Raw genomic sequence first — 25,137 nt, forward strand, 5'->3', positions numbered from 1 at the left:
ATCATATGCTACTCTAGCCCTGCCTAAAATCATCATAAACAGAAGCCCTGAAAGGATTACATTTTTTTCCAAGAAATTATACCCCAGAAAAAAGCTCAAGATGTTAATAGAAAGGGACATTCAAGATGGCAGAAGAGTAAGACGTGAAGAACACCTTCCTCCCCACAAATACATCAGAAATACATCTACATGTGGAACAACTCCTACAGGAACCTACTGAACACTGGCAGAAGACCTCAGACCTCCCAAAAGGCAAGAAACTCCCCACAGACCTGGGTAGGGCAAAAGAAAACACAGAGACAAAAGAATTGGGGGCTTCCCTGGTGGCGCACTGGTTGAGAGTCTGCCTGCCGATGCAGGGGACATGGGTTCGTGCCCTGGTCTGGAAGGATCCCACATGCCGCGGAGCGGCTGGGCCCGTGAGCCGTGGCTGCTGAGCCTGCGCATCCGGCGCCTGTGCTCTGCAACAGGAGAGGCCACAACAGTGAGCGGCCTGTGTACCGCAAAAAAAACCCAAAAAGAATAGGGACAGGACCTGCACTAGTGGGAGGGAGCTGTGAAGGAGGAAAAGTTTCCTCACACTAGGAGGCCCCTTCACTGGCAGAGATGGGGGGTGGATGGGGGGAGGTTTGGAGCCACAGAGGAGAGTGCAGCAATGGGTGCAGAGGGCAGCGGAGAGATTACTGAAGAGGATCAGTGCTGACCAGCACTCACCAGCCTGAGAGGCTTCTCTCCTCACCTGCTGGGGTGGACGGGGGCTGGGAGCTGAGGCTCTGGCATCAGAGGTCAGATCCCAAGGAGAGGACTGGGGTTGGCTGCGTGAATACAGCCTGAAGGGGGCTAGTGCGCCACAGCTAGCCGGGAGGGAGTCCGGGAAAAAGTCTGGAACTGCCGAAGAGGCAAGAGACTTCTTCTTGCCACTGTTTTGTGGTGTGCAAGGAAAGGGGATTCAAGGCACCGCCTAAACTAGATTCAGAGACAGGCGTGAGCCGTGGCTATCGGCACAGACCCCAGAAATGGGCATGAGACGCTAAGGCTGCTGCTGCTGCAGCCACCAAGAAACCTGTGTGCGAGCACAGGTCACTACCCACACCTCCACTCCCGAGAGCCTCTGCAGCCAACCACTGCCAGGGTCCCGTGATCCAGAGACAACTTCGCCTGGGAGAAAACACGGCGTGCCTCAGGCTAGTGCAACATGATGCTGTACTCAGCCGCCACAGGCTTGCCCCGCATTCCGTACCCCTCCCTCCCCTCGGCCAGAGTGAGCCAGAGCCCCTGATCAGCTGGTCATTTAACCCCGTCCTGTCTGAGTGGGAACAGACGCCCTCAGGCGACCAACACGCAGAGGCAGGGCCAATCCAAAGCTGAACCCCAGGAGCTATGCCAAAAAAGAGAAGAAAGAGAAATCTCTCCCAGCAGCCTCAGGAGCAGCGGATGAAATCTCCACAATCAACTTGATGTACCCTGTATCTGTGGAATACCTGAATAGACAAAGAATCATCCCAAATTGAGGCAGTGGACTTTGGGAGCAACGATATATATATTATTTTCCTTTTTCTCTTTTTGTGAGTGTGTACGTGAATGCTTCTGTGGGTATTTTGTCTGTATAGCTTTGCTTTTATCATCTGTACTAGGGTTCTGTCTGCCCCCTTATTTTTCTTTTCTTTTAGTTTATAGTTTTAGCACTTTTTATCATTGGTGGATTTCTTTTTTGGTTTGGTTTCTCTCTTCTTTCCCTCTTTTGTTTTTTGTTACTTTTTTTTTTTTTTTTTTGCGGTACGCAGGCCTCTCACCACTGCGGCCCCTCCCGCTGCAGAGCACAGGCTCTGTAGGCGCAGCCTCAGCCGCCATGGCTCACGGGCCTAGCTGCTCCACGGTATGCGGAATCCTCCCAGACCAGGGCATGAACCTGCGTCCCCTGCATCGGCAAGCGGACTCCCAACCACTGCGCCACCAGGGAAGCCCTGTTTCTTGTTATTTTTTAATAATTATTTTTTATTTTAATAACTTTTCTTTTTTTACTTTCTTTCTTCTCCCTTTTATTCTAAGCTGTGTAGGTGATAGGATCTTGGCGCTCTGGCTGGCTGTCAGGCCAGTGCCTCTGAGGTGGGAGAGCCGAGTTCAGGACATTGGTCCACCAGAGACCTCACAGCTCCACATCATATCAAATGGCAAAAATCTCTCACAGATCACCTCAATGCCAAGAGCCAGCTCCACTCAAAGACCCAAACTACAGTGCTGGACACAATATGCCAAACAACTAGCAAGACAGGAACACAACCCCACCCACTAGCAGAAAGGATGCCTTTCTGGAAGCGCAGAGAGCCCCATACAGGATAAAAACAAGGAGAAACACTCGAAGACACATATTAATCAAACTATCAAAAATTAAATCAAAAGTAAAAATATAAAAAGCAGCAAGGGAAAAACAACAAAAAACATACAAGGGAATCCCCATAAGGTTAACAGCTGATTTTTCAGGAGAAACTCGGCAAGCCAGAAGGGAGTGGCAGGACATATTTAAAGTGATGAAAGGGAAAAACCTAGAACCAAGATTATTCTACCCAGCAAGGATCTCAATCAGATTAGACAAAGAAATTAAAACCTTTACAGACAAGCAAAAGCTAAGAGAATTCAGCACGACCAAACCAGCTTTACAACAAATGCTAAAGGAACTTCTCTAGGCAGGAAACACAAGAGAAGGAAAAGACCTACAATAACAAACCCCAAACAATTAAGAAAATGGGAATAGGAACATACATATTGATAGCTACCTTAAATGTAAATGGTTAAATGCTAAAACCAAGACATAGACTGGCTGAATGGATACAAAAACAAGACCCATACATATGCTGTCTACAAGAGACCCACTTCAGACCTAGGGACACAAACAGACCGAAAGTGAGGGGAAAGAAAAAGATATTCTAAGCAAATGGAAATCAAAAGGAAGCTGAAGTAGAGATGCTTATATCAGACAAAACAGACTTTAAAATAAACAGTGTTACAAGACACAAAGAAGGACACTACATAATGATCAAGGGATCATTCCAATATATAAAATTGTAAATATTTATGCACCCAACATACGAGCACCTCAATACCTAAAGCCTCAATACCTAAGGCAAATAAATGCTAACAGCCATAAAAGGGGAAATCGACAGTAACACAATCAGAGTAGGGGACTTTAACACGCCACTTTCACCACCGGAGAGATCATCCAAAATGAAAATAAATAAGGAAACACAAGCTTTAAATGATACATTAAACAAGATGGACATAATTGATATTTATAGGACATTCCATTCAAAAACAATAGAATACACTTTCTTCTCAAGTGCTTATGGAACATTCTCCAGGATAGATCATATCTTGGGTCACAAATCAAGCGTCGGTAAATTTAAGAAAATTGAATCATTTCAAGTATCTTTTCCAACAACAATGCTATGAGACTAGATATCAATTAGAGAAAAATATCTGGAAAAAACACAAACACATGGAGGCTAAACAATACAGTAGTTAATAACCAAGAGATCACTGAAGAAATCAAATAGAAAATCAAAAAATACCTAGAAACAAATGACAAAACACAATGACCCAAAACCTATGGGAAGTGGTAAAAGCAAGTCTAACAGGGAAGATTATAGCAATATAATCCTACCTGAAGAAACAAGAAACATCTCAAATACACAATCTTACACCTAAAGCAATTAGAGAAAGAAGAACAAAAAAACCCCAAAGTTAGCAGGAGGAAAGAAATCATAAAGATCAGTTCAGAAATAAATGAAAAAGGAATGAAAGAAACAAAAGCAAAGATCAATAAAACTAAAAGCTGGTTCTTTGAGAAGATAAACAAAATTGATAAACCATTAGCCAGACTCAGCAAGAAAATCAGAGAAGAAAAATCAAATCAATAAAATTAGAAATGAAAAAGGAGAAGTAACAACTGACAATGTAGAAATACAAAGGATCATGAGAAATTACTACGAGCAACTACATGCCAGTAAAATGGACAACCTGGAAAACATGGACAAATTCTTAGAAAAGCACAACCTTCTGAGACTGAACCCGGAAGAAATAGAAAATATAAACAGACCAATTACAAGCACTAAAATTGAAACTGGGATTAAAAATCTTCCAGTAAACAAAAGCCTAGGACCAGATAGCTTCACAGGCAAAATCTATCAAACATTTAAAGAGCTAATACCTATCCCCCACAAACTCTTTCTAAATCATAGCAGAGGCATGAACACTCCACAACTCGTTCTATGAGGCCACCATCACCCTGATACCAAAACCAGACAAAGATGTCACAAAGAAAGAAACTACAGGCCAATATCACTGATGAACATACATGCAAAAATCCTCAACAAAATACTGGCAAACAGAATCCAACAGCACATTAAAAGGATCATGCACCATGATCAAGTGGGATTTATCCCAGGAATGCAAGGATTTTTCAATATACACGGAAATCAATCAATGTGATAAACCATACTGACAAACTGAAGAATAAAAACCATATGATCACCTCAACAGATGCAGAAAAAGCTTCTGACAAAATTCAACACCCATTCATGATAAAAACCCTCCAGAAAGTAGGCACAGAGGGAACTGATCTCAACATAATAAAGGCCATATATGACAAACCCACAGCCAATATCGTCCTAAATGGCGAAAAACTGAAGCCATTTCCACTAAGATCAGGAACAAGACAAGGGTGCCCACTCTCACCACTATAAAAGGAATCCAAAGAAATAAAGAATCCAAGAAATAAAAGGAATACAAATCAGAAAAGAAAAAATAAAGCTGTCACTGTTTGCAGATGATATGATGCTACACATAGAGAATCCTAAAGATGCCACAAGAAAACTACTAGAGCTAATTTGGTAAAGTAGCAGGATACAAAATTAATGCACAGAAATCTCTGGAAATCCTATAAACTAATGATGAAAAATCTGAAAGAGAAATTAAGGAAACACTCCCATTTACCACTGCAACAAAAAGAATAAAACACTTAGGAGTAAACCTACCTAAGGAGACAAAATACCTGTACGCAGAAAACTGTAAGGCACTGATGAAAGAAATTAAACATGATACAAACAGATGGAGAGATATTCCATGTTCTTAGATTGGAAGAATCAACAATGTGAAAATGACTATACTACCCAAGGCAATCTACAGATTCAAAGCATTCCCTATCAAACTACCACTGGCATTTTTCACAGAACTAGAACAAAAAATTTCACAATTTGTATGGAAACAGTGAAGACCCCGAATAGCCAAAGCAATCTTGAGAATGAAAAACGGAGCTGGAGGAATCAGGTTCCCTGACTTCAGACTATACTACAAAGCTACAGTAATCAAGACAGTATGGTACTGACACAAAAGACTATACTACAAAGCTACAGTAATCAAGACAGTATGGTACTGACACAAAACCAGAAATATACATCTATGGAACAGGATAGAAAGCCCAGAGATAAACCCACACACATATGGTCACCTTATTTTTGATAAAGGAGGCAAGAATATACAATGGAGAAAAGACATCCTCTTCAGTAAGTGGTGCTGGGAAAACTGGACAGCTTCATGTAAAACAATGAAAGTAGAACACTCCCTAACACCATACATAACAATAAACTCAAAATGGATTAAAGACCTAAATGTAAGGCCAGACACTATAAAACTCTTAGAGGCAAACATAGGTAGAACACTCTATGACGTAAATCACAGCAAGATCCTTCTTAACCCACCTTCTAGAGAAATGGAAATTAAAACAAAAAAACGGGACCTAATGAAACTTAAAATCTTTTGCACAGCAGAGGAAACCATCAACAGGACGAAAAGACAACCCTCAGAATGGGAGAAAATATTTGCAAACAAAGCAAATGACAAAGGATTAATCTCCAAAATTTACAAGCAGCTCATGGAGCTCAGTATCAAAAAAAAACAACCCAATCCAAAAATGGGCAGAAGACCTAAATAGACATTTCTCCATAGACGATATACAGATTGCCAACAAACACATGAAAGGATGCTCAGTATCACTAATCATTAGAGAAATGCAAATCAAAACTACAACGAGGTATCACTTCACACCAGGCAGAATGGCCATCATCAAAAAATCTACAGACAATAAATGCTGGAGAGGGTGTGGAGAAAAGTGAACCCTCTTGCACTGTTGGTGGGAATGTAAATTGATATAGCCACTAAGGAGAACAGTATGGAGGTTCCTTACAAAAGTAAAAACAGAACTACCATACGACCCAGCAATCCAACTACTGGGCATGTACCCTGAGAAAACCATAATTCAAAAGGAGTCATGTACCACAATGTTCGTTGCAGCTCTATTTACGAAAGCCAGGACATGAAAGCAAGCTAAGAGTCCATCGACAGATGAATGGATAAAGAAGATGTGGCATATATATACAATGGAATATTACTCAGCCATAAAAAGAAACTATATTGAGTTATTTGTAATGAGGTAGATGGACCTAGGGTTTCTCATACAGAGTGAAGTAACTCAAAAGGAGAAAACCAAATACTGTATGCTAACACATATATATGGAATCTACAAAAAAACCAAAAATGCTTCTAAAGAACCTAGGGACAGGACAGGAATAAAGATGCAGATGCAGAGAATGGACCTGAGGACATGGGGAGGGGAAAGGGTAAGCTGGGACAAAGTGGGAGAGTGGCATGGACATATATACACTATGAAATATAAAACACAAAGCTAGTGGGAAGCAGCCACATAGCACAGGGAGATCAGCTCGGTGCTTTGTGACCACGTAGAGAGGTAGGATAGGGAGGATAGGAGGGAGATGCAAGAGGGAAGAGATATAGGGATATATGTATAGCTGATTCACTTTGTTATAAAGCAGAAACTAACAAACCATTCTAAGTCAATTATACTCCAATAAAGATGTTTTAAAAAAAAAAAAAGATGTTAACAGAAATGCAAAAATATTCATCACCCAAGGAGGAAAAGTTCACAATGTCCTGGCAGGCATTAAAAAATAATCAGGTAAGCAAAGAATGAGGCAAATAGAACCTATAATAATGAGTAAAAATAAATAAATAAAAAGGCATCCAAAAATGAGACAGAAAATATAAAATAGTAAACAAGGATATTCAAAGTTACTATAGTATAACAATATTCTATATATTGAAGAAAATTGAAAAAAGATAAAACAGCATGTTTTGGGGGGGGACAAGGGGAAGATGGCGGATGACTAAGATGCGGAGATCACCTTCCTCCCCACAGATACACCACAAACACATCTACACGTGTAACAACTCCTACAGAACACCTACTGAACGCTGGCAGAAGACCTTAGACCTCCTAAAAGGCAAGAAGCTCCCCACGTACCTGGGTACGGCAAAAGAAAAAGAATAAACAGAGACAAAAGGATAGGGACGGGACCTGCACCAGTGGGAGGGAGCTGTAAAGGAGGAAAGGTTTCCACACACTACGAAGCCCCTTCGCGGGCGGAGACTACGGGTGGCAGAGGGGGAAAGCTTCGGAACCGCGGAGGAGAGCACAGAAACAGGGGTGCGGAGGGCAAAGCATAGACATTCCCTCACAGAGGATCAGTGCTGACCAGCACTCACCAGCCCCAGAGGCTTATCTGCTCAACCGCCAGTGCGGGCAGGGCTGGGAGCTGAGGCTTCGGCTTCGGTCAGAGAGCAGGGAGAGGACTGGGGTTGGTGGCGTGAACACAGCCTGCAGGGAGTTAGTGCAGCACGGCTAGCCGGGACAGAATCCGGGGAAAAGTCTGGACCTGCTTAAGAGGCAACAGACTTTTTCTTCCCTGTTTCCTGGTGCGCGAGAAGAGGGGATTAAGAGCGCTGCTTAAAGTAGCTCCAGGAACGGGTGCGAGCCACAGCTAAAAGCGCGGATCCCAGAGACGGGCATGAGATGCTAAGGCTGCTGCTGCCGCCACCAAGAAGCCTGTGTGTGAGCACAGGTCACTATCCACGCCGCCCTTCCGGGGAGCCTGTGCAGCCTCCCACTGCCAGGGTCCTGGGATGCAGGGACAACTTCCCCGGGAGAATGCACGGTGCGCCTCAGGCTGGTGCAACGTCATCTGCCGTCGCAGCCCTGCCTCACACTCTGTTCCCCTCCCCCCACCCCTTCCAGGTCTGAGTGAGCCAGAGTCCCTGAAGCAGCTGCTCCTTGAAGCCCATCCTGTCTGAGCGAAGAACAGACAGGCGACCTACATGCAGAGACAGGGCGAAATCCAAACCTGAGCCCCTGGGAGCTGTGAGAACAAAGAAGAGAAAGGGAAATTTCTTCCAGCAGCCAGAGAGGCAGCAGATTAAAGCTCCACAATCAACTTGATGTACCCTGCATCTATGGAATACATGAAGAGACAACAAATCATCCCAAATTGAGGAGGTGGAGTTTGAGAGCAAGATTTATGATTTTTTTCCTCTTTTCGTGAGTCTGTATGTGTATGCTTCTGTGTGACATTTTGTCTGTATAGCTTTGCTTCCACCATTTGTCTTAGGGTTCTATCTGTCCGTTTTTTTTTTTGATAATTATTTTTTATTTTAATAACTTTATTATATTTTATCTTACTTTATTTTACTTTATCTTTTCCTTCATTCCTCCCTCCCTTCTTTCTTTCTTTCTCTCTCTTCTCCCTTCCTTCCTTCCCTCTCTCTCTTTCTTTCTAATAATTCTTTCTTTCTACTTTTTCTCCGCTTTATTCTGAGCCGTGTGGATGAAAGGCTGTTGGTGCTGCAGCCAGGAGTCAGTGCTGTGCCTCTGAGGTGGGAGAGCCAACTTCAGGAGACTGGTCCACAAGAGACCTCCCAGCTCCACATAATATCAAATGGCGAAAATCTCCCAGAGAGCTCCATATCAACACCAGCACCCAGCTTCACTCAACGACCAGCAAGCTACAGTGCTGGACATCCTATGCCAAACAACTAACACGACAGGATCACAACCCCACCCATTAGCAGAAAGGCTGCCTAAAATAATAATCAGTCCACAGACACCCCAAAACACACCACCAGATGTGGACCTACCCACCAGAAAGACAAGATCCAGCCTCATCCACCAGAACACAGGCACTAGTCCCCTCCAACAGGAAGCCTACAGAACCTACTGAACCAGCCTGAGCCACTGGGGACAGACACCAAAAACAACGGGAACTACGAACCTGCAGCCTGCAAAAAGGAGACCCCAAACACAGTAAGATAAGCAAAATGAGAAGACAGGAAAACACACAGCAGATGAAGAAGCAAGATAAAAACCCACCAGACCAAACAAATGAAGACGAAATAGGCAGTTTACCTGAAAAAGAATTCACAATAATGATAATAAAGATGATCCAAAATCTTGGAAACAGAACAGAGAAAATGCAAGAAACATTTAACAAGGACCTAGAAAAACTAAAGATGAAACAAACGATGAACAACACAATAAATGAAATTAAAAATACTCTAGAAGGGATCAATAGCAGAAAAACTGAGGCAGAAGAACGGATAAGTGACCTGGAAGATAAAATAGTGGAAATAAGTACTGCAGAACAGAAAAAAGAAAAAAGAAAGAAAAGCACTAAGGACAGACTCAGAGACCTCTGGGACAACATTAAACACAACAACATTTGAATAATAGGGGTTCCAGAAGAAGATTGAAAATGAAAGGGACTGAGAAAATACTTGAAGAGATTATAGTTGAAAACTTTCCAAAGAAATAATCAAGTCCAGGAAGCACAGAGACTCCAATACAGGATAAATCCAAGGAGAAACACTCCAACACACATATTAATCAAACTGTCAAAAATTAAATACAAAGAAAACATATCAAAAGCAGCAAGGGAAACACAACAAAAAACATACAAGGGAATCCCCGTAAGGTTAACAGCTGATCTTTCAGCAGAAACTCTGCAAGCCAGAAGGGACTGGGAGGACATATTTAAAGTGATGAAGGAGAAAAACCTGCAACCAAGATTACTCTACCCAGCAAGGATCTCATTCAGATTTGATGGAGAAATTAAACCTTTATAGACAAGCAAAAGCTAAGAGAGTACAGCACCACCAAACCAGGTTTACAACAAATACTAAAGGAACTTCTCTAGGCAAGAAACACAAGAGAAGGAAGAGACCTACAATAATGAACCCAAAACAATTAAGAAACTGGGAATAGGAACATACACATTGATAATTACCTTAAGTGTATATGGACTAAATGCTCCCACCAAAAGACACAGAATGGCTGAATGGATACAAAAACGAGACCCATATATATGCTATCTACAAGAGACCCACTTCAGACCTAGAGACACATACAGACTAAAAGTAAGGGGATGGAAAAAGATATTCCATGCAAATGGAAACCAAAAGAAAGCTGGAGTAGCAATTCTCATATCAGATAAAATAGACTTTAAAATAAAGACTATTACAAGAGACAAAGAAGGACACTACATAATGATCAAGGGATCGATCCAAAAATAAGATATAACACTTGTAAATATTTATGCACCCACCATAGGAGCACCTCAATACATAAGGCAAATACTAACAGCCATAAAAGGGGACATCGACAGTACCACATTCATAGTAGGAGACTTTAACACGCCACTTTCACAAATGGACACATCATCCAAAATGAAAATAAATAAGGAAACACAAGCTTTAAATGATACATCAAACAAGATGGACTTAATTGATATTTATAGGACACTCCATCCAAAAACAACAGAATACACATTTTTCTCAAGTGCTCATGGAACATTTTCCAGGATAGATTATATCTTCAGTCACAAATCAAGCCTTGGTAAATTTAAGAAAACTGAAATTGTATCAACTATCTTTTCCGACCACAACACTAGGAGACCAGATAGCAATTACAGGAAAAGATCTGTAAAAAATACAAACACATGGAGGCTAAACAATACACTACTTAATAACGAAGTGATCACTGAAGAAATCAAAGAGGAAATCAAAAAATACCTAGAATCAAACGACAATGGAGACACGACGACCCAAAACCTATGGGATGCTGCAAAAGCAGTTCTAAGAGGGAAGTTTATAGCAATACAAGCCCACCTTAAGAAACATGAAACATCTCAAATAAACAACCTAACCTTGCACCTAAAGCAATTAGAGAAAGAAGAACAAAAAAACCCCAAAGTTAGTAAAAGGAAAGAAATCATAAAGATGAGAGCAGAAATAAATGAAATAGAAACAAAGAAAACAATAGCAAAGATCAATAAAACTAAAAGCTGGTTCTTTGAGAAGATAAGCAAAATAGATAAAACGTTAGCCAGATTCATCAAGAAAAAAAGGGAGAAGACTCAAATCAATAGAATTAGAAATGAAAAAGAAGTAACAACTGACACTGCAGAAATACAAAAGATCATGAGAGATTACTACAAGCAACTCTGCCAATAAAATGGACAACCTGGAAGAAATGGACAAATTCTTAGAAATGCACAACCTGCCAAGACTGAATCAGGAAGAAATAGAAAATATGAACAGACCAATCACAAGCACTGAAATTGAAAATGTGATTTAAAATCTTCCAACAAACAAAAGCCCAGGACCAGATGGCTTCACAGGCGAATTCTATCAAACATTTAGAGAAGAGCTAACACCTATCCTTCTCAAACTCTTCCAAAATATAGCAGAAGAAAAAACACTCCCAAACTCATTCTACGAGGCCACCATCACCTTGATACCAAAACCAGACAAGGATGTCACAAAGAAAGAAAACTACAGGCCAATATCACTGATGAACATAGAAGCAAAAATCCTCAACAAAATACTAGCAAACAGAATGCAACAGCACATTAAAAGGATCATACACCATGATCAAGTGGGGTTTATTCCAGGAATGCAAGGATTCTTCAATATATGCAAATCAATGGATATGATAAACCATATTAAGAAATAGAAGGAGAAAAACCATATCATCATCTCAACAGATGCAGAGAAAGCTTTCAACAAAATTCAACACCGATTTATGATAAAAACCCTGCGGAATGTAGGCATAGAGGGAACTTTCCTCAACATAATAAAGGCCATATATGACAAACCCACAGCCTACATCGTCCTCAATGGTGAAAAACTGAAAGCATTTCCACTAAGATAAGGAACAAGACAAGGTTGCCCACTCTCACCACTCTTATTCAACATGGTTTTGGAAGTTTCAGCCACAGCAATCAGAGAGGAAAAGGAAATAAAAGGAATCCAAATCGGAAAAGAAGAAGTAAAGCTGTCACTGTTTGCAGGTCACATGACACTATACATAGAGAATCCTAAAGATGCTACCAGAAAACTACTAGAGCTAATCAGTGAAATTGGTAAAGTAGCAGGATACAAAATTAATGCACAGAAATCTCTGGCATTCCTATACACTAATGATGAAAAATCTGAAAGTGAAATCAAGAAAACACTCCCATTTACCATTGCAACAAAAAGAATAAAATATCTAGGAATAAACCTTCCTAAGAAGACAAAAGACCTGTATGCAAAAAATTATAAGACACTGATGAAAGAAATTAAAGATGATACAAATAGATGGAGAGATACACCATGTTCTTGGATTGGAAGAATCAACATTGTGAAAATGACTGTACTACCCAAAGCAATCTACAGATTCAATGCAATCCCTATCAAACTACCACTGGCATTTTTCACTGAACTAGAACAAAAAATTTCAAAATTTGTAGGGAAACACAAAAGACCCTGAATAGCCAAAGCAATCTTGAGAATGAAAAATGGAGCTGGAGGAATCAGGCTCCCTGACTTCAGACTATACTACAAATCTACAGTAATCAAGACAGTATGGTAGTGGCACAAAAAGAGAAAGATCAATGGAACAGGATAGAAAGCCCAGAGATAAAGCCACGCACATATGGTCACCTTATCTTTGATAAAGGAGGCAGGAATGTACAGTGGAGAAAGGACAGCCTCTTCAATAAGTGGTGCTGGGAAAACTGGACAGGTACATGTAAAAGTATGAGATTAGATCATTCCCTAACACCATACACAAAAATAAGCTCAAAATGAATTAAAGACCTAAATGTAAGGCCAGAAACTATCAAACTCTTAGAGGAAAACATAGGCAGAACACTCTATGACATAAATCACAGCAAGATCCTTTTTGACCCACCTCCTAGAGAAATGGAAATAAAAATAAACAAATGGGACCTAATGAAACTTAAAAGCTTTTGCACAGCAAAGGAAACCATCAACAAGACCAAAAGACAACCCTCAGAATGGGAGAAAATATTTGCAAATGAAGCAACTGACAAAGGATTAATCTCCAAAATTTACAAGCAGCTCATGCAGCTCAATAACAAAAAAACAAACAACCCCATCCAAAAATGGGCAGAAGATCTAAAGAGACATTTCTCCAAAGAAGATATACAGACTGCCAACAAACACATGAAAGAATGCTCAACATCATTAATCATTAGAGAAATGCAAATCATAAGTACAATGAGATATCATCTCACACCAATCAGAATGGCCATCATCAAAAAATCTAGAAACAATAAATGCTGGAGAGGGTATGGAGAAAAGGGAACACTCTTGCACTGCTGGTGGGAATGTAAATTGGTACAGCCACTATGGAGAACAGTATGGAGGTTCCTTAAAAAACTAAAAATAGAACTACCATATGACCCAGCAATCCCACTACTGGGCATATACCCTGAGAAAACCGTAATTCAAAAAGAGTCACGTACCAAAATGTTCATTGCAGCTGTATTTACAATAGCCCGGAGATGGAAACAACCTAAGTGCCCATCATTGGATGAATGGATAAAGAAGATGTGGCACATATATATAATGGAATATTACTCAGCCATAAAAAAAAACGAAATTGAGCTATTTGTAATGAGGTAGATAGACCTAGAGTTTGTCATACAGAGTGAAGTAAATCAGAAAGAGAAAGACAAATACTGTATGCTAACACATACATATGGAATTTAATAAAAAAAATGTCATGAAGAACCTAGGGGTAAGACAGGAATAAAGACACAGACCTACTAGAGAACAGACTTGAGGATATGGGGAGGGGGAAGGGTGAGCTGTGACAAAGCGAGAGAGAGGCATGGACATATATACACTACCAAACGTAAGGCAGATAGCTAGTGGGAAGCAGCCGCATAGCACAGGGAGATCAGTTCGGTGCTTTGTGGCCACCTGGAGGGGTGGGATAGGGAGGCTGGGAGGGAGGGAGACGCAAGAGAGAAGAGATATGGGAACATATGTATATGTATAACCGATTCACTTTGTTATAAAGCAGAAACTAACACACCATTGTAAAGCAATTATACACCAATAAAGATGTTAAAAAAAAAGAAAACAAACAAAAAAACCCAGCATGTTTAGAAGAAATATGGAAAATATTAAAAGACCCAAACCAAACTTTCAGCGATAAAAAAATCTAAATCTAAGATGAAATATACTGGGTAGGATTAATAGCATATTTGACATTGCAGAAAAAAAGATGAATAAACTTAAAGCCATTTAAGAGAAACTGTCCAAAATGAAACACAGAGAATAAACACCAAAAAACAATAATAAATAAGAGTATCACTAGGCTCTGAGACAACTTAAAGTCTCCTGATATAAGTTTAACCGAAGTCCTCAGAGTACTAGGAGAAGGGGGACTATTTGACATAAAAAATGGTTGAAATTTTCCCAAATCTGATGAAAACTATGAGAAGCCCAATAAATTCAAGCATAAGAAACAAGAGAATAATTATGTAAAGTCACATCATAATTAAACTGCCAAAAGTCAGTGATGAAATTAAAAAACAGCCAAACATCCCATCAGAGCCATATGCAAAGCAGCAGGAAAATACTGACCTATAGCGAAGGAAAAAGTCAATTAACTGAAACAGATCAGGGAGTAACACAAATGAAAGTAATAGGCACAAAAACATTTAAACAGTTTTTAAACTGTATTCTGTATGCTCAAAAAGCTGGAGGAAAGTTAAGCAGACACACAGAAAACAAACACAAAAATGAACTTCTAGCAAAGAAAACTAATATCTGAGATGAAAAAATGCACTGAATAGGATTAAGGACAGATTAGATAATAAGAAGCAAAGATTAATGAATCTGAAGATAGAGCATTAGAAAAGACCTGAAATGAAATGCACAAAATATGAACATAGCATTAGTGAATCACGATACATATTCATGACTGAAGGGAAATTTACAGCACTAAATGTCTGTATTAGAAAAAGGTCTGAAATCAATGACCTCACCTTTCCTCCTTTAAAAAACTAGAAAAAGAATAGCAAATGAAGCCCAAAGTAAGTAGAAGAAATGAAATAAAGGTAAGAGTCTAAATTTACTTACAGAAATGAAATAGAAAAAATTTAAACTTTTAAAGAGTATGGTAAGAAACAGTTATTTTAAAATTTCATTTTAAAACTAGAATGTGAGCAAGAGAAGAAAGAAAGGAACAGAGACAAACTACAAAACAGCCAGAAAACAATTAACAAAATGGCAGTAAGTACACACCTAACAATAATAAAATGTAAATAGATGAATTCTCCAATTAAAAGACAGAGTGGCTGAATGGGTAAGAAAACAACTTGCAGCTATATGCTGCCTACAGGAGACTCACTTCAGATATAAGGACACACAGACTGAAAGTGAAGGGATGGAAAAAGATATGCCATGCAAGTGGAAACCAAAAGAAAGTTGTGGTAGCTACACTTATGGAAAACAAAATAGACTTTAAAACTAAGATGTAAGGACCTCCTTGGTGGTGCAGTGGTTAAGAATCTGTCTGCCAGTGCAGCGGACACGGGTTTGAGCCCTGGTCTGGGAAGATCCCACATGCCGCGGAGCAACTAAGCCCATGCGCCACAACTACTGAGTCTGTGCTCTAGAGCCGATGAGCCACAACTACTGCAGCCCGGGCACCTAGAGACTGTGCTCTGCAACAAGAGAAGCCACCACAATGAGAAGCCCGCACACCGCAAGTAAGAGCAGCCCCCACTTGCAGCAACTAGAGAGAGCCCACGTGCAGCAACGAAGACCCAATGCAGGCAAAAATAAATAAATAAATTTATAAAAATAAATAAATAAAAATAAAAATAAGGCTGTAACAAGAGACAAAGGCATTACAAAATGATAAAGGGGTGAGTCCAACAGGAGGATATAATATTTGTAAATATATTATAAATATTATATTAGGTGCACCCAACACAGGAGCACCTAAATGTATAAAGCAAATATTAACAGTCCTAAAATTCCATTTAAAAAGAAAGCTACTCACTCAGCGCATACAGTTTTTCCTGCTGATGTATGTGCAGATACTAGAACAGACTGATTATTATCAACACACTGAATGGCTTCTCTTTGAAAAGCATCAAGAATGAACGGGTATTCCTATAAAAAAAATTAGTATCTGTATGAAGACACCTAGACACATTATAGTACACTTAAAACCAAGAGACATTACTCCTAGAAGCATTCTGGGAGCATTTCTTTATGAGTCTATTTGGGAAACATGCCACCCACTAGAGAAAATTAGGAAGAATGAAAAAAAACTTTAACCAGACAGCATAGAAGTTATTTCCACTATCTGATCTTTCAATTATTATGTTTACATATATGTTAATTACAACACAATAATCATTACCATTTGTCAAGAACATGCTTTATGGTGGGCACTGTGCAACACATTTTCCATCTACTAATCTTCACAGCAACCCCTAATGTATATATAATTTCCTTTCACAGATGGGAACTCTGAGGCTCTGAAAAGGCAAGGCCTCAATCAAGTTCACTCAGCAAAGGCAGAATAATATATCTATTAGACTTGAAGAGTTCATGTTTACCCCACCATACTGCCTTTTTTACTTAAGAAAATGACTTGGAAAATTAATATTACTCTTTTACCATCTATCAGGGTTTCAAAACCCATTTAATATCATCATAAGAGTTTAAGTTTCATTAGAAGTTTGTTCAACTCCCAAAACTATACACAAAACTGACTGTACACATGCATTTTTTCCTAGAGAAAGATCAGTACTTTTCATTAGATTCATTAAAAACGTTGAGAATTATTTCCATTTTTAAAAATCTTATCACATGATACTTGGTTTTCAGCATGGTTGTTTATTGATTTGGTTCTCACCATATTTGACTTCAGGTGGCAGCTTCTTAATTTGTACATATATATGTGTGTGTGTATATATATATACACACACACACACACACACACACACACACACACACTGGGAAGTATAAGGATCTCATTTAAAAGTTTATCTTGAAGATTTTTAGGAAAACAGACTCACAAAACTGTATAAACCGTACTGCCCAAAGTACAAACCTTTGCAGCTTTTCCAACGCGAGGTTTAAGTGGTAGATAATCTTCATCTGCAGGAAGTGCAACCTGATGTTAAAAAAAAAAAAAATCAATTTACTATTCGAGAATTGATGCATTCAGCACTCCCTAATCAATGATGGTTTGAAAAATAAAGGTGGTGAACTAAAGTGTTTCTGACAGTCTTAGACACTGTAAAATTAAATAACCACCTTTGAGAAAAATGCAAAAGCTACAACATTCAAAAAACTTTTATTAGTGTTTATCTGATAGTAATCTAATTAAAAGCACTTAAGTCTATCTCCCAGAAGAAACTGTGTTTATTAAGGTCTAGGACCTATCTCAGCTATCTTTGTATTTTTCTATATCTAATGTACTTCCTGACATTAATGAATGCTCAAAAAAGCAGAATGGACATAAAAAGGGATGCCACTATATGAAAGAAAACTATGTGGAATAAAATGGTATTATTTCCTGGAACAGGAAACTAATTTTCCTCCAGTGAAGATTAAGATCTGGAGAGCAGTTCACAATATATGTAAATTCCCAATATGTAAGCCAATTAGTGTATAAATAATCAATCAACAAGGGCAAAGTACTGTACACACAGAAGTTAGAAATAATTTCTAAGAGCAAAATTTCAACAAACAAGTATGAGATAAGATTAGCTGTCTTAGAATATTGAGAGATTGTTGGTAAATTTGCAATTCAATTACAATCAAGATGATATGTGTAGTGTTTCAAAAGGAATAACTAGAACCTGACTGTAATTAAGTGAAACGATAAATTATGAAACTCAATGAACAATACCCAGTATAATAACTGTGTTAGAAGCAATGTGGAACTCTAAATGGAATCTATAAAGGGGTAGAATTTGGTAGTTTATCCAGCACACATTATGAAAGAATTAATTTATGAGTTGTTTTTATTAGTGAATGAACCCTTCCAGGGACAGGAATAGTTTTCATCAGTCTTCCCCTTAAGACTACACATTCCCCTTTATTATGACACCAAGAAACTTCTAAGTAGTTTCTGACTCCTAGGTAGTTTGACAATAAGAGGACTTATCCATTAATTTAAGGGAATGTCCTTCTTTTGTTATACCATACCATGACTATGATGAAAGTGATTCTATCCAAAGAGCACAACCTCTGGCGCACTGACAAAATCAAATTTCGGAATCTGAAAATCTGAAGACTAGACCCTAAATCATGGTGTGATCTTCATCAAGGTATGATCAACCTGCGGGGCCATACCTGGTTACTTGGTTCACCTCCCTCACATCTCTCCTGATACTTGCTATGACATGAACAAAAAACATTAACACAAAGCAATTAAGACTTTAACATTTCTGAGATTTAATAGCAGCAACAATAACAAATTGTGTTTTCACATGTATGAGAATCAGAGTTTTGTTTTTATTCTCTGAAAACAGTCTGGGTAACACTAACTTATAACAGACAGGTAGAAGAGAAGCCTACAGAGACTAAGGAGTCAGAAAAATAGAAAAACAACAGAATAATCAAGAGTCAAATAGACTTAGCAATTAGTTATTCGTGATTTTTGTCAGAGCAGTTTGAAAGACATGGAGAAAGAAGAGATCTAACTATAGTAGATTAAAAGATGACTGGAAGGTTAGGAAGTTTAGCAGGGATTTTCTTTTTATTTTTTTTTTTTAAATATGGAACACTTCACGAATTTGCATGTCATCCTTGCACAGAGGCCATGCTAATCTTCTCTGTATCGTTCCAATTTTAGTATATGTGCTGCCGAAGCGAGCACTTAGCAGGGATTTTCTAAGCAGAGCACTCAATAACAACTCTGAAAAGAAAGGGACCATAACTTTTTTTGTTTATCTCTTTATATTCAGTGACTAATAAAATATACCTGGCGCCCAAAAGATATGTACTGAATGAATGACTACAATGGGGAAGAAGAAACACAACACAGTGGCTAAAAAGCAACACAGAACAAAAGAGAAGCTTTTGAATATTCATATGCTGATAAGAAAAGGAAAATAGAGAAAAGGAGACACCAGAAACAGTCAAGGGAAAATGGAATGATCCAAGTCTTTGTGGAGGCAGGATAGCATACAACCAAGAACATTGGCAGAGCAACTCTCCTCAGCCTAAACAATGCAGTGCCTTGTCCTTTGAGTGGATGTGACTCCAACTTGATATCTTCAAACCTCTAGATAAAGTAAAAGGTAAGGTTACCTGCTAAAAAAGTGAGAGGAGATAACAGAATGGAGGGCTTGAGGATAATCATGAAGGAGGACAGAAAAAACTTCTGGCCTCTTGAGAGCAAAATTTGTGTGTGTTTGAGGTTTTTCTCCTATCTTTTTAAGACCACAGCATCAAATAGGGTCTAATGTAAGTATTTAATGAATGATCTAATGGATATTATACCTGCCAAACTAAGTGATATTCTAAAGGAACATAAGGAAATTTCAAGTAGAAAAACAGGTGTTTAAAAAAATAACATTCCAGATCTACATCAAAAGCAATTTTTGTTAATTTGGAATTACTCTGCTTATTTGATACAGTCTTTAATAAGATTCCTCAATTAACTGTAGCAGTAACATATAAGGTTACATGGCAAAAGCAGAAGGGCTTAATAGAAAGAACTAGTGTTACAGTTTCCTTATGTCCCATATGTTTACAAATGCTCACTGATCAACGGTTACTACAAGCTATCAGTGACCACCATCTTGTGGCAGACAATGAAACTGCAATATATCAGTCATCAGAGCAAAACACAAAAAAGCACGGGACCTGCAAAATGTCACTGTTACTTGACTTTAGGAACATGGGAATAAACATGTATTAAATTCCTACTCCGTAAAACAAAACAAAAAAACAAACAAAAAAACCCTACTCTGTGCTGGGTATCTCACCTAATTTTCTTACATAATCTTCACAACCACCCCATGATGTAAATCCCATTATTCTAAACTTACAAATTAGAAAACCAATGTCAAAGAGGTTAAGAAATTTATCCAAGACTGTAGTTAGGAAAAGCGCTGTGTCAGTGTCTAAGCTCAGGTTTGAATACAAACCCCCAGCTCCTTCCACTAGACTATGTACACTGACTGCACAGAAACTATATATTGTTTCCAAAGCCCTTAAGGCTAAACTGCTTGTCAATCATCAGATTAGATAGTCCAAAGCAAAATCCCACTTATAACACCAACTTACCATACACTGTTTGTGCTTACCTCATGTGTACACCCTTCAACAGTTTCAACTGATTGTACCTTGACCCTGGGCATCAAGTCTGACAAACTTAAAAAACAAAAAGTTGTTAAAATTACATTAAAATAAATTACTGAGAATTACATATGCTGGGAACTCAAAATGGTGAGTTAGCATCTTTTATTACAAATACAAAACAGACAGACTCCAAGTGGATTATTCAAAGAATTATGTCAGCTTAGTTCCAGTAACTATTTTGGATAAAAAGTACCTCTACAGGGGCTTCCCTGGTGGCGCAGTGGTTGAGAGCCTGCCTGCTGATGCAGGGGACACGGGTTCGTGCCCCGGTCTGGGAAGATCCCACATGCCGCGGAGCGGCTGAGCTTGCGCGTCCGGAGCCTGTGCTCCGCAACAGTGAGAGGCCCGCGTACCGAAAAAAAAAAAAAAAAAAAAAAAAAAAAAAAGTACCTCTACAAAAGCATTATCACTGCTTCAAAACACAAAGCTGCTTATAAAAACCATTACGGGGCTTCCCTGGTGGCACAGTGGTTGAGAGTCCACCTGCCGATGCTGGGGACACAGGTTCGTGTCCCGGTCCAGGAAGATCCCACATGCCGCAGAGAGGCTAGGTCCGTGAGCCAGTGGGTCCAGAGCCTGTGCTCCGCAACGGGAGAGGCCCGCATACCGCAAAAAAAAACCCCAAAAAAACCATTATGTAATAGGAAGTATAAAATAAACTAGTCTAATACAGATGTTGCTATAATTTATAGAAGTGTTCCCTCTTCTCATCAAAATCCTAAGTTATACTCATCTAGGTTCTCTGTTTAGACTCTGAAACGACATGGTTGTGGATAAATTGAAGAAAAATAGATGTATTTCTGCACTAGATCCATTATTATTGATTGTACTTCTGATTTTTTACTTTAAATCAATAACCATACTTTGGATAAAACCCAAGAGTTACTACAATAAGCAACAATGATTTTAAATTATCAGTATTATTTTGTAACCTATTCCACTAGTTTGGACAAACAGTGCATCTTAAGTATTTCAGTGATACATCTACCACCATTTACAGTACCTACCTTTGCTAGCTACAACAACAGCTAACCGGTTAAAAAACAACAACAACAAAACCACAGGAGTAAATTCTTCATTGTAGTGCCAAGCTAGAATATGGCAAATGAGAAAAGCAAAGTCATGATCATCGCTACGAGAGGAAACAGGTCAACCTAAGAAACTGTAATCAATTTCTAGAAAGTTCCAACTTTTGAAATCAAAGAAACACCCAGCTATTTCAGCCACACATATCCATGGGTCTCCCTCATTGATAGTAGTCTTGAGATTCATAGCCACTCTACTGCTATATGCAACAGTGAAAATCTAATTCCTCCTAATGCTCCTTCTCAAGTATTCCCTTCCATTGTGTCAGTTCTATTCTTTCCTTTTATCCCACTCTTCCAGTGATCCTCTTCTAAGACATTAACAAATAAATGAAATGGCATTTCTTCTTTTTAAAAAAATCAGGCTTCAAGATTCTTTCTTAAAATTGGATTAAAAGTATTACAAGCCTTTCTTTTCTATATTGTTTTCCATTTCCCCAAACTTACATAATTGTCCTACAGTTATATGTTTATATGAATATATAAAGAATATCTATTTTCATTTCTCTAATACAACAAATATTTTCATAAAGTAACAACATACAAGCTATCTTCAAAACTTCAGGCAACCACCCAACTTAAGAGTTACTAACATTTATAACAATGGAAATACTACCTTAAGTCTTCAGTTATTGACTCTTCTACCCTGGGCTTCTTTCCAAAAATGGGTTCATCTGTGCGCTCGAAGTCTGCATCTCTCTTGTTTTTTCCAATATTAGTTGACTCAGATTGTAATTTACCATCAAAACGTTTTCTGAAATGTGAACGGTTTAGAATGAATTTTGCAATAGCACTTCTTACTTTAAGGGTGACTCCATAAAATATTATCCCATGTATAATATACACTATTAACAAAAAGTCATGTAAGTAGATGTTACAAATCAAAAGTGGCTAAAGCCCAGAATACTCTTATTTTAACTAATGAAACTGAATACTACTCCTCTTCCATTTCATATTTTCAAAATTCTGTTCTAAAAATATTTTGCAACTCACATTAACACAACTATTACTAATATAATATTCTTAAAAACTGTAAAATACCATTAGACATTTACATGAACACTTCCAATAAACATTTAATGCTTTTCTAAATGGCATAATATTACTATTTGGGAGAAATTTTTTTTATGTGGTTGGATTCACTGGTCTAAAGTAGTGACAACAAACAGTGCTTTGTGGATTGGATAACCATAGGGGAAATCAATCTGACCCCTATGCCAATTATACACAAAAATCAATATGGATATTAGATCTAATTGTGAAAGGCAAAAACAACAAAGCCTCTAGAAGATAAAATGAGAAAATTATCTTTAGGTATTACTAAACAGGACATAAAATTGTTAACCAAAAAGTAAGTTTGCTAAATTGGACTGCATTGAAACTAAGAGTTTCTGTAAATCAAAAGGTACCATTAAGAGAGTACAGAGAAAAGACAAAGTGGGAGAAAACACAAATATAACTGACAAAGGCGTATGTATCTAAAATAATGGAAGTGACGGCTACAAATTAAAAAAAAAAAGATAACCCAATAAAAAAATGAGCAAAAGACTAGAACAGGCACTTTACGAAAGAGGATATCCAAATGACCAATAAGTATACGAAAAGAAGCTCAAGAACCATTAATTACCAGGAAAATGGAAATTAAACTGTATTAGATCAGTGGCTCCAAAATCATTGATCTCAGAAATGAGAGATTTTGATTTTCCAGTCTAAAAGTTACTGAGGATTCCAATGAATTTTGTTTCTGTAGTCTTATCTATTGATGTTTACCACATTAAATATTAAAACTGAAAAAAATTAGTATTTTCCAAAAAAAATGTTAATGAGAAGAATGGCATTGTTTCATATTTTTGCAAGTCTCTTTAATGTCTGGCTTAATAGAAGGCAGCTGGACTCTCATCTATCTCTACATTGAACTTGTGATACAGCTTTTGGCTGAACTATGTGAAGAAAAATTCAGTCTCCTATAGTTGAAAAAGAGCAGGCTTTTCAGGTAATTGGGAATATTCCTCTGATCCCACACCAAACCTCAATCATACTTCGAAAGTTACTGCCAGAGCTACAGTTAAGAATTTTACAAACGGACTTCCCTGGTGGCGCGGTGGTTGGGAATCCGCCTGCCGATGCAGGGGACACGGGTTTGTGCCCCGGTCCGGGAGGATCCCGCATGCCGCGGAGCAGCCGTGGCCGCTGAGCCTGCGCGTCCGGAGCCTGTGCTCCGCAACGGGAGAGGCCGCGGCAGTGAGAGGCCCGCGTACCGCAAAAAAAAAAAAAAGAATTTTACAATGTTGAGCAAAAGCCAGAAACAAAAGAACATATTCTGTATGAATCTATTTACATTATATTTACAAACAGAAAAAAAACTAACACACGTGGTTATCGCGTTAGTCACTTTACTGGGGGAAAAAGAGGGATTTCTGCAATATTCTATTTTTTGTCCTGAACAGGGCTTACACTGGTGTGTTCACTATGAAAATTTGTCCCATGACTTTCGCACTTTTTTTTGTATGTTTTATTTCAATAGAAAAATTTTTTTAAAAAAGAGTCAACAAATAGTAGTACTGATCTATATGCTTGAATAACATTTCCATAATGAAGTTTATTCTTTGATGCTTGGCAAAACCTGAAATATGTAATTCCTCTCACGCCCCGTTTAGTGGAATAGGTATTCACAGTTGTTCCATATTACTTACATGAATCTCCTTTGGACAAGCAATCAATATCCTTGGCCCTCAGTAAAAGACATGAATGATAATTATGATCCCTCTAGTTCTAATATTTTATTATTCTTTCTGAATTAGTAAGCATCAACCAAAGCATTGTAATTAAACCTACTAGGAGTTGGTACAACTATAAAACAAAGAAACAGGGCTTCCTTGGTGGCACAGTGGTTGAGAGTCTGCCTGCCGATGCATGGGACACGGGTTCGTGCCCCGGTCCAGGAAGATCCCATATGCTGCAGAGTGGCTGGGCCCGTGAGTGGGAGAGGCCACAGCAGCTATACCTTTGAGAAGCTTAAAACCTAAATTCATTGTAGAATACTTTCCTTCAGAAGAGCTCCATTATTCTTTAATACTATATTCAACTCTCTATTCAACTGTATTCTTATCTAAACAATTGAATGATTCTAATCAAGTCTCGACATCAGCAGCTGTCCAAGATATATACATGCAAGTACCTATATAACTTTAAATTTCTAGTAACCATATTAAAATAGTTTAAAAAAGAAACCAATTTTAATATATTTCATTTAACCCAAAATATACAAAATATTATAATTTCAGTATATAAAGATAAAAATGATGTATTTGACCTTTTTTATAACAAGTTTTCAAAATACAGTGTATATTTTACATTCACAGAACATGTCAATTCTGATTAACTACATTTAAGTGCTCAACAGCTACAGGGAGGTAGTAGCTATTACAGGAGTCCCCCCTTATCTATGTTTTCCCTTTCC

General features: G+C 38.4%; 1 protein-coding gene and 1 non-coding gene across 2 annotated transcripts in view; both read right to left on the minus strand.

The window, feature by feature from the left end:
* MTREX (Mtr4 exosome RNA helicase) overlaps positions 1–25,137 on the minus strand; it is a 144,735-nt gene that overhangs the window by 115,532 nt on the left and 4,066 nt on the right. The window contains exons 2-5 of the mRNA XM_032626431.1: positions 22,294–22,431; positions 20,538–20,604; positions 17,327–17,389; positions 16,265–16,377 (exon numbers count right to left, since the gene is read on the minus strand). Of these exons, the coding sequence (XP_032482322.1) occupies positions 16,265–16,377; positions 17,327–17,389; positions 20,538–20,604; positions 22,294–22,431 (381 nt within the window). The remainder of the gene's footprint in view (positions 1–16,264; positions 16,378–17,326; positions 17,390–20,537; positions 20,605–22,293; positions 22,432–25,137) is intronic.
* On the minus strand, positions 18,996–19,102 carry LOC116752465. The gene has a single exon (XR_004349531.1). It is a non-coding gene; the product is annotated as a U6 spliceosomal RNA (small nuclear RNA).

The sequence above is a fragment of the Phocoena sinus genome, chromosome 3, assembly GCF_008692025.1.
Source record: "Phocoena sinus isolate mPhoSin1 chromosome 3, mPhoSin1.pri, whole genome shotgun sequence".
NCBI classification, from domain to species: domain Eukaryota; kingdom Metazoa; phylum Chordata; class Mammalia; order Artiodactyla; family Phocoenidae; genus Phocoena; species Phocoena sinus.